Here is a 12,082-nt window from a genome sequence, read left to right as displayed (position 1 = left end):
ACCAAAAACAACTTGAGACAGCAGTAGTGATGGGACATCCGGAAGCCAGGCTTCGAGGCATGTACCTATAGTAAAAGGGCTTGCGTCTCTCGCTTAAAACCATATGACTGACAATAAACGATGCCTCTCATTGGACACATCGTTTTGGGTGCCGATTTTCACAATAAAAGCGCCATGAGCCGTGGTGCTTCTTGGTTTGTCATAGGTAATTTGGCAGCATATGATGAGAGTGTTTTCCATCAGGAGCAGCTGAAATAGAGCCAACAATCAGGCTTTCCTGTAACTACCTTTACAGGAAAGCCAATTTATAATTTATATAATTTATAATGCTGATTAGCCTGAGCATTCACAACAGGATGAGCTGACGGGGAAAAGCTGTAGTTGTAGCAGAGAGTTAGGGGGGGAGGAGGCGGGGCATGAGCAGCGATATTGTGATTGACAGCGCTAAGACCCACCTGCCGGCTCTGATTGGTTGTTTCTAGAAGGCAGATGAGCTCGACTGTTCCGCAGTTTGTCTGTCCCATACCATACTGCCACAAGATAGTGACTGTACAATAAAAAAAATACATATTTTTTAAATTGGTAAGCCATAGTCATAATTAGAAATAGAAGTATTTCGCTCTGTGCAATGAATCTATGTGTTCTATTTTTTTTAAACGAGCGGCAGAAATATAACTTTTTATTCTTTATATTTTTAGATGCATCTGTACAACATACACCCTCAACACATCGAGCTGACTTGCAAAACAAATAGATTTGAAGTTACTGGGCAGGTTAGCTGCAGATAAAAAAGGGGGGTGGGGGGGCATTAGCACAGAAACATCTCATCACAGGCGGTCTTACATTTGTATTTACAGGATTTTTTTTGAAAGATTATTATGAGATCCCTGCCCACCTCCCCGCCTCGTGCCCGGCGCGCCCCAGTCTCCAGGGAGACGGGAATGAGAGGGGGCAGCACGCAGACTCCTCTTGCGCATTGGAATGGGACCCCTTCTCTCTCTCTCCCCCTGAAGGAGCTTCCCCCCTCAGCCGTGACCAATGGAACATAGAGTCTCCATTGTGGCTGAGACACTTTAATAATCGCCAGCTACAATATCCAACCTGTCGGTAGCTTCAGGAGCCCAGCCCAGCACGTTGGAAGCGGGGGCGGGGGGAGAGGCTCAGTGGTGGGAAGAGGAGGGGGCGAACGCTCGGCGCCAGACCTCCACCCCTAAAGATGTCCCCGCGATGAATAAATGAATAAAAAGTAGAAATGACTGAGGTCAGGCTGTCTCTGAAATTGTGCGATTTATTCTCTGGAATTATGTTTTTCCTTCTTTATAAATTGCCGTGACAATATTCCTTGGGTTTCTGAACCAAAGGAGACGGTTATCAGGCACCATCTGACCAAGTGTAGTAATTGAATCTTGATATAGTCATTAGGTTATCTAATGTTAAAAAAAAAAAAAAACTGAGGCTCAGGGGTAAAACCGTCCTGATTGCCTCCTTGGTCATCCTTCCTTAAACATTGATCATTTGCTGTAATCTTTTCACCGCTCAGGCAATTAGTCTTAATGGCTTATTTCCACTTAGTGACTTGGTTATTTGGTGGGAGGTTTGCACGTCAGTAAATAATATAAATGATATAATGTACAAATAACAGGTGCGATCAAAGCAATATATTTTTTTTAACTTTCTTTTTAGTCTGTGCAGTTTTCCAGTTAGCTGTAACCTCCTGTGTTGTATGTGGCAAAAAAAAAGAAGCCTGCATCAAATTCGTTATATTTAAGTGAATTTGCAAAGTGCATACGTCTGTCTGTCATGCGTGTGCGTCCTCACCATCTTGCTCCCTGCGCGCCACAATACAGTCCGATCGGAGCGCCAGACCTCATCTCATGTTTCAGTTCCCTGTGAAGCCCTTTTCTCACCGACAGGGCGTTCCGAGAGCCGGATCAAAAGGTTTTGAACCAGCTACAAAGGAAAAATGGAAACTAGAGATGATCCTGGATTTAATAAATCCACAATGAGTGCGCGAGCCCAAGCAACCGCAAATATTTCCCCCTTAAAAAAAATAAAAATCTTTTAATGTTGGCTTCAGGGCTTCCTTAACTTCCTCCTACATTTTACTTTATTCAGTTCCAAACGGGACTTTTATGTCATGTAAAGCGCAACATATTTTTTATTTATTTTTTTGTGTGTGAGGTTTAGATTACAACTGAATTTTGGATTGTGTTAAATGTTAATCATAATTACTTAAAATATAGCAAACTATTCGTTGGCAGAGGTCAAAGTCTAACATTATAGCACACTTGTAAAAACTTTTTTAAAGTATTTGCACAAGAATTTAACTTAATGAAAGTTTCACCATTAAAAGTTAAACCATGGTCAACTCAAACCAGATTAGCAGGATTATTTAATCAGTTAGAGTTAAGCCTAATTTAATCAAACTTAAACACTAATTCACTTTGTATTCAGCGACTATGCAACTATAACAAAAACAGCAGGATAAAAATATACATTTCCAATGCAGGATTTCTCAAAATATTAAGTTTTAAAAAGCACTCCAAAAGTGCCTTTTAAAACACTTTTGGATGTAAATGATATAATGTACAGATAACTTTCGGCACACGAGGGAGGGGAACGTCCAGAAGGATAAGAACCAACAATAGATGACAACAAGCAACCAGGATCGACACAAATAAGCAAATTTCAAGTTGACTTGTTAACGTCACTGTTCATTACATAGAAGAGATTGAAGAGGACATAGTTGACTTGTCCATAACTGAGTACGCAAACTATTCTCTAAGCTTATTACTAACGTACCTTGGTTCATGTTACATGGGCAGCCATGCAGAGGCGGCCCTAGCCCATTTGGCCCCCTGGGCAAACCACCTTTTTGGCGCCCCCACAGCACCCCCCGCCCCCCTCCGCTCCCCATGAGAAGTTCTCCACTTATATTAACTTCCAAACATTTAGCTAAATAATCACATAATCACATGTGCTTTCCTGCAGCTGAGCGTATGTAAATCTCACTGAAAAACAAGTATGAGCAAAAAACAGTAATAGAAACATAAATTGTGTAATTTCGTACTTTGGACACACTAACATGCTCTGTTCCTTCCATGATTTCTCAGTGCGGCATAGCATGAGGAAGTTGGTTTGTTTTTGTTTTATTTTATTTTTTTATTTAATCAGTTTTAATAAGGATTTACCACAATTAATTTAAAAAAATCTAATTTTATCAGATTAGTTTAACTGATTTTTCAAGCAAAGTGTGTTTGTGTCTTTAAGCTGTTAAACTTAATCATTTCTTGCCAATTATTAAATATCTACCGAAATCAAATTGAAATTGATGCACCACTTTTATTCCTTAAATCTGTTTGTTCTCGCTTCTCAGTGCAGATAAAACAAGAGTCATCTGCGATCCAGCCCCGTTGACTCGCTTACAGCATTCTGGCTAAATCACACTGCGCATTCAGTGCCAATTGCTGGGTTCTTAACCAGGAGGCCAATTGACCCTGTTGAACTTTTCTAGCTACCCCCTTTTTTTTCCTGCTGATTGCCCCACCTCCATGTCGGAGACGCAACACAGGCGCAGTGAGAGGTCAGGTGAGGATCCTGTTTCATCCACGCACGTCTCGTGCGGTGCACCCTCCTTACTAAGCCCTTCATCACTTGCACGTGCGTCCGGTGGGAGGTTCCCCTACCACCCCGTTTGCGTCAAGCACTCCCTAAATCGTAATGTTATCATAAACAGTCCCACCTCAACGACCCATAATCACCTCTCAGGCTTTTTTTTTTTTACCGAGACATCTCATTGGACGTGAACACGCGACCAGCGCGAGGAGGGGGGCTTCCAGACGCGTGCCGCTTTTTAAGCCGACGCAGCGCCTTGAGACACCAGAGAAGGAGTCCCGCACGCGACCCGAACGCCTCTTACACACACACACAAAAACACACAAACTGTGCGCAACTGTGAATTCCTAGGAACATTTCCTAATACAGTTATAGGGAAAAAAGTTTTCTTGTTGTTTTGGAAATATGGATGTGTTAACGGTGGAAGAGTGGAGTAAAGGTGCGCGGGAGGTTGCAGCTCTGGGTGCGCTGCAACAGGAACGCGTCAGCACCGGGGTGGTGGAGAGGGGAGGGAAGCATCAACTCGAAGTGTCCCGCTACGACCCGGGACATACGCTCGTGGACGGCGGCAGTGACCCACGCGCCTGGCTAACCGACGCTTCTGGCACCTGCGCGGCACACGCCACATCACCCGACTACCTGCGGCACTCGCCCTGTCCGAGCACCGGCTCCTATCAGGGTGAGAGACCTCATTACACTTGAATACATCAGATAGGTGCCATTAATGTTATTGATTAGGTATTGATACTTTTATTATTATTATTAGAGTTTTGGATGTTTTACACATTCAAATGTTGATATGGGACTTTTAAGAACGCGAAATAAATCATTTATTCCCATCTGTTTTATTAGTTGTTGCTTTTAAAACTTTATCATAAGACGGAATTCAACAACTGTCATTTATTAATTAGTTATTTTCGCTCTGCTTATTTCAGAGAGTTGTTCCCCCGGGTCCTCGGGCCACCCCAGCCCTCCCATTCACAGAAGATCTACCAAGAGTCCCTCCTCTTCCTCGCTCAAAGTCAGGGACCTGTGCCGCCTCAAAGGCACCATCTCAGGGCCCGAAGAAGAGGCCCCCCTGAGACAGAGAGCGCAGTCCAGCAAGCCCGTCAGCGGCGTCCAGAGGCAGAGGCGGGTGGCCGCCAATGCACGTGAGAGGAGGCGCATGCACGGGCTGAACCACGCGTTCGACGAACTGCGCAGCGTCATCCCGGCGTTCGACAATGACAAAAAACTCTCCAAGTACGAAACTCTGCAGATGGCGCAGATTTACATCAACGCGCTGGCCGAGTTGCTGCAAGGTCCGGTGTCCTCCACCAACAATGAAAACTCCCACGGTTCACCAAAACGTGATATTTTGCTGTCACCCGCAGATGGTTTTGAGGGGGCAAAAGAAAGGGCTGCCCAGTCGCCGTCACTTACCTGCAGGACAGCGGTGGCTCTGCCCCTCTCTGGTGATGCCATTCCTGTTCACATCAACGGGATGCCATTCCGCTCCTCGTTCCAAGAGAACTCATTCACTGGCAGAGTTGAAGAAGCGATGTGTTCCCCTTCTTCCTCATCCACACTTGTCGGGAATGGGAGGAAAGAGTCTCCACGAAGCGACGGAGAGTTTTCCCCGCGCTCCCACTTCAGTGACTCGGATGAAATAGCAATGGAGCTCCACTCGAGTGAAGAAGATGATCTGTCGGAAATCAAGCTACCCAGCCACCGTCATCCCACCGTGTCATTCTAAATAGTTTTTGAATAATAAAAAAAAGACTAAATAAAAATAAAAATAGTTCACTGCAACAGAATTGACCAAATTTCATTGAACCGTGTCAATCGTACCTACAGCCTTGTAACTTCAGAGGGAAAATGTTTCTCCTTTGTTTTTCATTTCGCAGAGGAAAAAAAGTGTTTCCTGTTTCTGCAATAACTGTTGTTACTTTGTTAGAAAGGCCTGATTCGGTCTGCCAACATATATATATATATATATATATATATATATATATATATATATATATATATATATATATATATATATATATATATATATATATATATATATATATATATATGCATCCAGCAATTTCAAATTTCCATAGAGACGTGGGTGGACGACCCCTCTGCCATGTCGCGCACAGCACCGCCATGGGCATTTCCCACGTCCATCCGACCAAAACTCTGTCTTCCACAGAAACAGGGCGTTACTGACTGTCTTGTTCTATTTGCGTACGTAAGATTTATATGTAGAAATAATTGTAAATTGTTCTTGATTTCTGTTTTTAATTTGAAAATTCGTTTGTATTATGTATTTTATTTTGCAACTTCTAAAGTTTAGAACATGCACTTTAAATATTCGGGCCAGAGGCTAAAGAATTGTCAGTACAGCGATATTTTGGTTCCCCCAAACTTCACAGAATACAGTTGTGCTTTGTTAGCTAGTATAGTACTGCCAACCTCCTACAAACGTAACCCATTTAATGTAGCCATCATCGCTGCCTTTTTGAAAGTTTTTCTTTCTTTTTTTTTATCAACAGAAGAATTTTGTGTGACTTTGTTTCTTTCACTGGCTGAGATTAAATGATGCTTATGATGTAGCCTATTTATTACTTATGTTTCTTACTTTTGCTTTTTGTAACTTCGTATAGTTTAAGTTGATGAGAAAAAAAACAACAGTCTTTTTGCCATTCTTTGTTATTTTCATTTGACTTTGAAAATAAAGAATATAAACAAAAATCCAACTTGTCTAAATAATCTGTTCACAATTTACCCATAGAAAATTTGAGCTGAAACAAATGCAGAAATGTTTCTCTTTTTATCTGTTATTATTATTATTATTATTATTATTATTATTATTATTATTATTATTATTATTATCGTAAATCATAATGCAAATATTCTGAGCATCTTACCTCCAACTGCTGATTAGCAGTTAAGTTTATTTTGTTATGTACAGCGGGACCTGTAATATAATGAAACTGGGGTGCAAATAATTATAAATTGAACTTTTCACTCTTTGTTTCATTAAATCAATGAGACTTTAACTTAAATATCTATACTCTTAAATTACTTTTTTTTTTTTACTAAAAAAATAGTTTTCACTTATGTTTGTGGTTTTGTCTGTTACTTGTTTGTTTGTTTGTTTGTTTGTGTTTAACTCTTGAAAAAAAGTTATCGTCTTTTCTTCTCTGAACTGATGTCATCTCGTCCATTCGGTACATACCAGATTTGTTAATGGTGGAGCGTGCATTAATTTCAGCCTATTGTTGGTTGGCTCGTGGGCTGAGGTGTTGGATGGCCTCAGTGGAGCACGCGCTGTCAGCTGGTGAGCGCTCGCGGGTCCCCACTGTGTCCCCGAGGACCTGACTCGAGAGGGAACACACTTTTCCTCACTAAAGAAAAGGCTCCAAACACGCGCGCGCGCGCAGGTACATCCCATGGCCTCTGTTTATTTCCATCCCCATTATATTCCCGATCTGTCTTCATTTAACCCGGAGACTTGTTCATGACAGCAAGTCCTGCTGGTTTGAAACAGAAATTATATATATTTTTTTATTTTCTTATCATGTACAACGCAAAAAATGTAGCGATGCATGGAGCGGAAAAGTAAAACACTATGAAATTATTTATGAACGTCAACAACCTGTTTGCTACCTGACGAAATGCCCTGTCCCCCACCCACTATCTTCAGCCAATCCCAGCTCGCGCCCTTATGCTCGCTTCTTCAGAGTAGATGATAAAATAATAATGCTGCGTTAAATTATTAACATAATTAATGGAGAGTAGAGCTGTATCTCGGTATAATCGCACAGGCAGCTGCAGCGAGTTCGTTCCGCGGTGAGACGATATCAAGTTTCCGTAAACATTCACCGTAGAAATACACTATTGGAAATGCGGTAATTGCGCATTCTGCACAACTAGGAAACGTTTTGTAGATCGATATTTTAGGCTGGTATTTTCTTTTGGCAAATCGAGTCCTTGTGGTTTGCACTTTGAGAAGAGTTTGAATAGGTTCTGTGCAAAAACCATGAGGCACAACTTCAAAATAAACACTCGTCTTTACCCGTGAAGCTGCATGCGCTTGCAAAACCGTGATTAGTCTATGATTTGCATTTTAAAATGAGTTTAAACTTTCTTTGGATTGTTGTCACGGCGTTTTGGCTTAAAATATAAGGAGTTGAGATAAGTCGTGTGTCTTCAACAGGTGGGATGCTGCGCAGGTTAAGGTTTCACTGCATGCCCATTAATTATTTACACTTAGACGTTATGAAAAATACTAACAACAACGTGGTGGAGTGGGGAGAACCTGAGACGCACTGACGCGTGTTGATACTGTTTGGAAGAGGAGAACTGAAAGAAAAACTTTGGTGTCACGTTGAACTTGAGGTTCCTTCTCAGTCTGTATTTCCCTCCTGCTTTTCTACCAAAAACGACCCTTTAAAATGTTTACGTTTCATATTAAAACAAAATTTTTACAGTTGGATCCCAGTAAAAAATAAATCATTGACGACTTTAGTCATTTAATTTAAAAAGAAAAAACTTTATTCAGATTCATTAAAAAGAGTGGTGCAAATTAAGTGCTTTTCTTTGTGAAGATCATGGCTAATGAAAATCCACATTTACTTTAACTTGAAAATAAGAATATTGCACAATTAGAACGGAATGCAGTAATGCCCACACAGTCAAGAACAAACTCTGCTGATTTGATAGTTGTCAAGCCAACACTCACTGACAGCCTTCATGAAAGTCACAAAAGGTTAATGGTAAACAAAACTTGTCAGTTCTGTACCAAAAGGTAATGGAAAGTTAATTGGAAGGAAAATGTTCTGAAGAAACTATTGTACAAGCATCTAGAGTAAAACCAGGCCATGAGAAGATTTTGAAGCAAAGGACATGCTTAGAGGAGATTTAAACGATGCGGAACTAGCTGGCATCAGGGATTCAACAAACATGCAGAAGTATCAAGGACATAGCCCACAACTGTTGCATTATGTTAGCATTCTTCTGAACCAGAGACAATCGTATCTTAAAAAAAAAACTGAACTAGTTTTTTTTTATTTCTTCAGTGTTCAGTGGTCTAAAGTCCTCTTTTTATGTAGAAATCAACCAGCGTTGTTAAAAATCCTCTTTTACTGGGTTTATGCAGTCGAACTTTCTGAATTTGGGGTTTTCGTGTGTTGTGGCAGCAATCACTAAAAGTTGCAGTGATTAAATCGTTTGAACGTGAATAACTTTTTTTCAGTGGAAAGTTCAGACTTAGTCCTTTAAGTGGTTCGTTCAAAATGTTCGAAGCTGTTGCAGTCACTCTCATTTCCATAATCATATTCAGAAAGCATGCATTCCTCTGCTTCCATTTTAATAAAAAGACAGACACTTGCATTTTGTATGAGTGGGATTGTGTGCTGTCCAAAAAGGTCTCTCCAGGGACCTTGAACAAAAGGCAGAACTGGGCCATAGTTTCCATCTGCTGTCCCAGAGAGAGGGAGAGGGTGGTGAATGAGGATATCATGGGCAGATAGAGAGGCAGAATAATAAGTGTGCCTGGAAAGAAACGATTAAAAAAAGAGAGCTGAGACAAAAGCAACTTGGGACATAGTGGACTGTTACAGGCTGTAAAAATTAGTAAGAAATTGATAATGTTCAGATCAGTTAATTTCCTTTCAAGTGAACCAACTGCAACATAGCCACCCCCTTGTTAAGTGTTATCCTGAAATTCGCCTCCAGGCCTCTCTTCTCATTAGTCAATGCAGCCCTGTGTTATCATGTAGCGTAGTGTAACCTCGACTGGTCACACAAACAAACATGTAATGTTGCTGTGATGTAATGAGCACCTGTTGTAGGTCCTCTTATTAATTGTTAATGAGTTTCACTGGAAGTCCTGCAAAAGCTAAATCAACACTAGTTATCTAAATAGAAAATAAAAAGTCACGTGACCACGTGTTGACAATAAAAGCCAAATGTGTATTGTGTTTCAATGAAAACATATTCTGGTGTTAGTTAAATTTGGCTTATGACAGCATAGGATCAATCTTCTCTTTTAATAATCTACATAATGATAAATAATAAACATTGATGTAATAAACTTTTTTTTTTTTAAATCATTGAATTGTATTGAATCAGTCACATTTAGCAAAGCGGTGCAAAAGCGCTGCTTACAATGGACTTAAAACCAAGAAATATTTTCAAATCACATTGCCTTTACTGCTACAGGCCATAAAGAAATATTTTAGATGAGTATAAACACAAAGAAATTAGTAAAACACATATTTTGTTCAGGCCAACCTGCACAATTAATAACCCCTTTTTTCTCCAAAAACTATTTTAATGTACATTTCAATAGCTGGTTCTCAGTGACATTGTATTCTGTTTTGGATGAGGTGATGAGGACTTGAACCTAAGATGACCTTGGCCTAAAATTAAAGTAAACACCAGGGTAGTCTTGCCATAGGTCACTCACTGATGAACATGCATTTCCCCATAGCTGTGCAATGCTCAAGTAAATTAGGCAATTTCCAACTTTACAGGTTAATGTCTACCAAAAGAAAATAGGGTTTATGACTAAACAACATAATAGATGCAAAACTTTGAACGATAAGCTGCTTCTTAAAGATTCAGACCCCTTAAAATATTATTACACTTTGTAAAATTATAACTATGCACTTCAATAAGAGTTATTAGGATTTATGTGAAAGATTAACAACAACAAAAAAGTAGTTTAATGTTTACAAACATCTATAGGTCAAAAATAAAAAAAAATAAAAAAATAGTGTTAGGTGCCTCTTGGTTCAGCCATGCTTGTCTTATAACCAGAAATCCAATTCAGCCAATCACTTTTAGAAGTCACTGAATTAGTAAAGTCAGCATGACTGAATTTGCAGTCATGCTAGCCACTCATAGTGCTTGACGCTATTGACGGATTTACTCATTTGCCTTCCCTAACATGCACACATTCATTCACCGACATGCAGATCCGTAAAAAACTTCGCATTAAGTTGGCATTATTGCAACTGACCACAGCTCAGTTGCAATAATCTGTTGACAGGACACATAGTAGTAGTATACTCTGGCCTTTATTGAAGACTAAAAGGGAGAAAGCTAAAGTTGTACTCCTCTATGGTGAAATCCTGTTGGGACAAAGCAAATATGTCAAAGAAAAGTATTTTCAAATTGTGAAATGACATTAACTTTTTGCCCTAAGTGGAAAATGCTACATGTGCTGCAAGATAAACACTGTAACCTTAAATATATTATCCCCACACAGTGAAACATGATGGTGGCAACATCATGCCTTTGGCTTGCTTTGCTTCAAGAGGCATAAGCAAGTTGAGTAATGTTAATGGGAATATGACTGGAGCAAAATGCTGGACTACAATACCAAATAAAACCTGTTAAAGACTCCAAAAGATAATTAATACTGAAAAATAACCATTCCTTTGTAATCATTCAAATACAGAGAAAAATATTGCACAGGCACAAACCTTATTCTTTTATTCTTGAAAGACTTCCATAGCCAAGAGCTTTACAAAATCGTAAAAGACGTGTTAAACTATTTTGACAAAACACATCCTGCGATCAAAACGACACGCCGCCCATCCCTTTGCATCTCCACCTACACGTAAACACACCAACAGAGTTGCACAAAGAATGTACACTGTAACCAGGAAGAAGATAATTTATCTGCGGAGTCCGCTTCCTGAAAGACATCTATGGGTGAAGCAGGGTCTCCAAGGGCTTTGTTCTGGGCAGGGTTCAGCTCTTTGTGTCCACCACCTTCAAAGCAAATGTACATGAACACTAACATGAGGCTTCTTGGGTAACCATCCTATTGAAGGGCAGCACAATAGTGCTACCAATTATCCACAGTGCTCATTGCTCCTGTGGAATCAGTTACATGGCTTTTTGTGAGTTTCTGTTTGAGTGTGTGTGTGTGTGTGTGTGTGTGTGAAAAAGAAGTGTGTATAGCAGATTTGCATGTTTTACAATGTAAAGCTTTGATGTGTATGCAGGTATCTTTACACATGTGTGATTCTGCTTTAATTGGTTGTGTTTAATTCAAGCGTGTGCGTTTATGTGTTTAAAAAAATGTCTCATAGATATGTTTTAAAACACTTCCTGGATTATTTTGTAACATTTGACATACTACTGTCCCACCAACTGTTTTAAACATCTTGTAATTTTAACTTCTCTATTTTTAAATGCTCAACCTGTAGATTGATTTGCCATTTCATGGGTTTATCTTTTTCTCTTAATTTCATCACATTTTCTTACGTTGCCCAGGATAGGAAAACACTTCAGAGGCTTATATTAGGGCAGGAAACAATTCATCTGCAAGGATTCGACACCCTTTGACACATTATGACTTCCCTCGGGCTCAGATTGCAGAGAACTTGCGGACTAGTCAGTCAGTCATTCAGAGCAAAGACGTTCACCCAGACAAGCCGTGCACACATAAAAAAAAGAAACCTCTGGAAGCATCGGAAGT

At 40.0% G+C, this 12,082-nt stretch overlaps 1 protein-coding gene across 1 annotated transcript; it reads left to right on the top strand.

Moving 5' to 3' along the window:
- The first annotated feature begins 3,030 nt into the window (after positions 1-3,030).
- atoh1a (atonal bHLH transcription factor 1a) lies at positions 3,031-5,562 on the top strand. The gene is made up of 2 exons (XM_014985560.2): positions 3,031-4,294; positions 4,551-5,562. The coding sequence occupies exons 1-2, from the start codon at positions 4,021-4,023 to the stop codon at positions 5,348-5,350; spliced, it is 1,074 nt and encodes a 357-aa protein (XP_014841046.2). The 5' UTR covers positions 3,031-4,020; the 3' UTR covers positions 5,351-5,562.
- The last annotated feature ends 6,520 nt before the right edge of the window (positions 5,563-12,082 follow it).

Source organism: Poecilia mexicana, unplaced genomic scaffold (genome assembly GCF_051168715.1).
Source record: "Poecilia mexicana isolate PSO_F unplaced genomic scaffold, ASM5116871v1 scaffold_9, whole genome shotgun sequence".
Taxonomy (NCBI): domain Eukaryota; kingdom Metazoa; phylum Chordata; class Actinopteri; order Cyprinodontiformes; family Poeciliidae; genus Poecilia; species Poecilia mexicana.
Note: the sequence above shows the minus strand (reverse complement) of the source record. Positions and strands in the feature narration are given on the sequence as shown.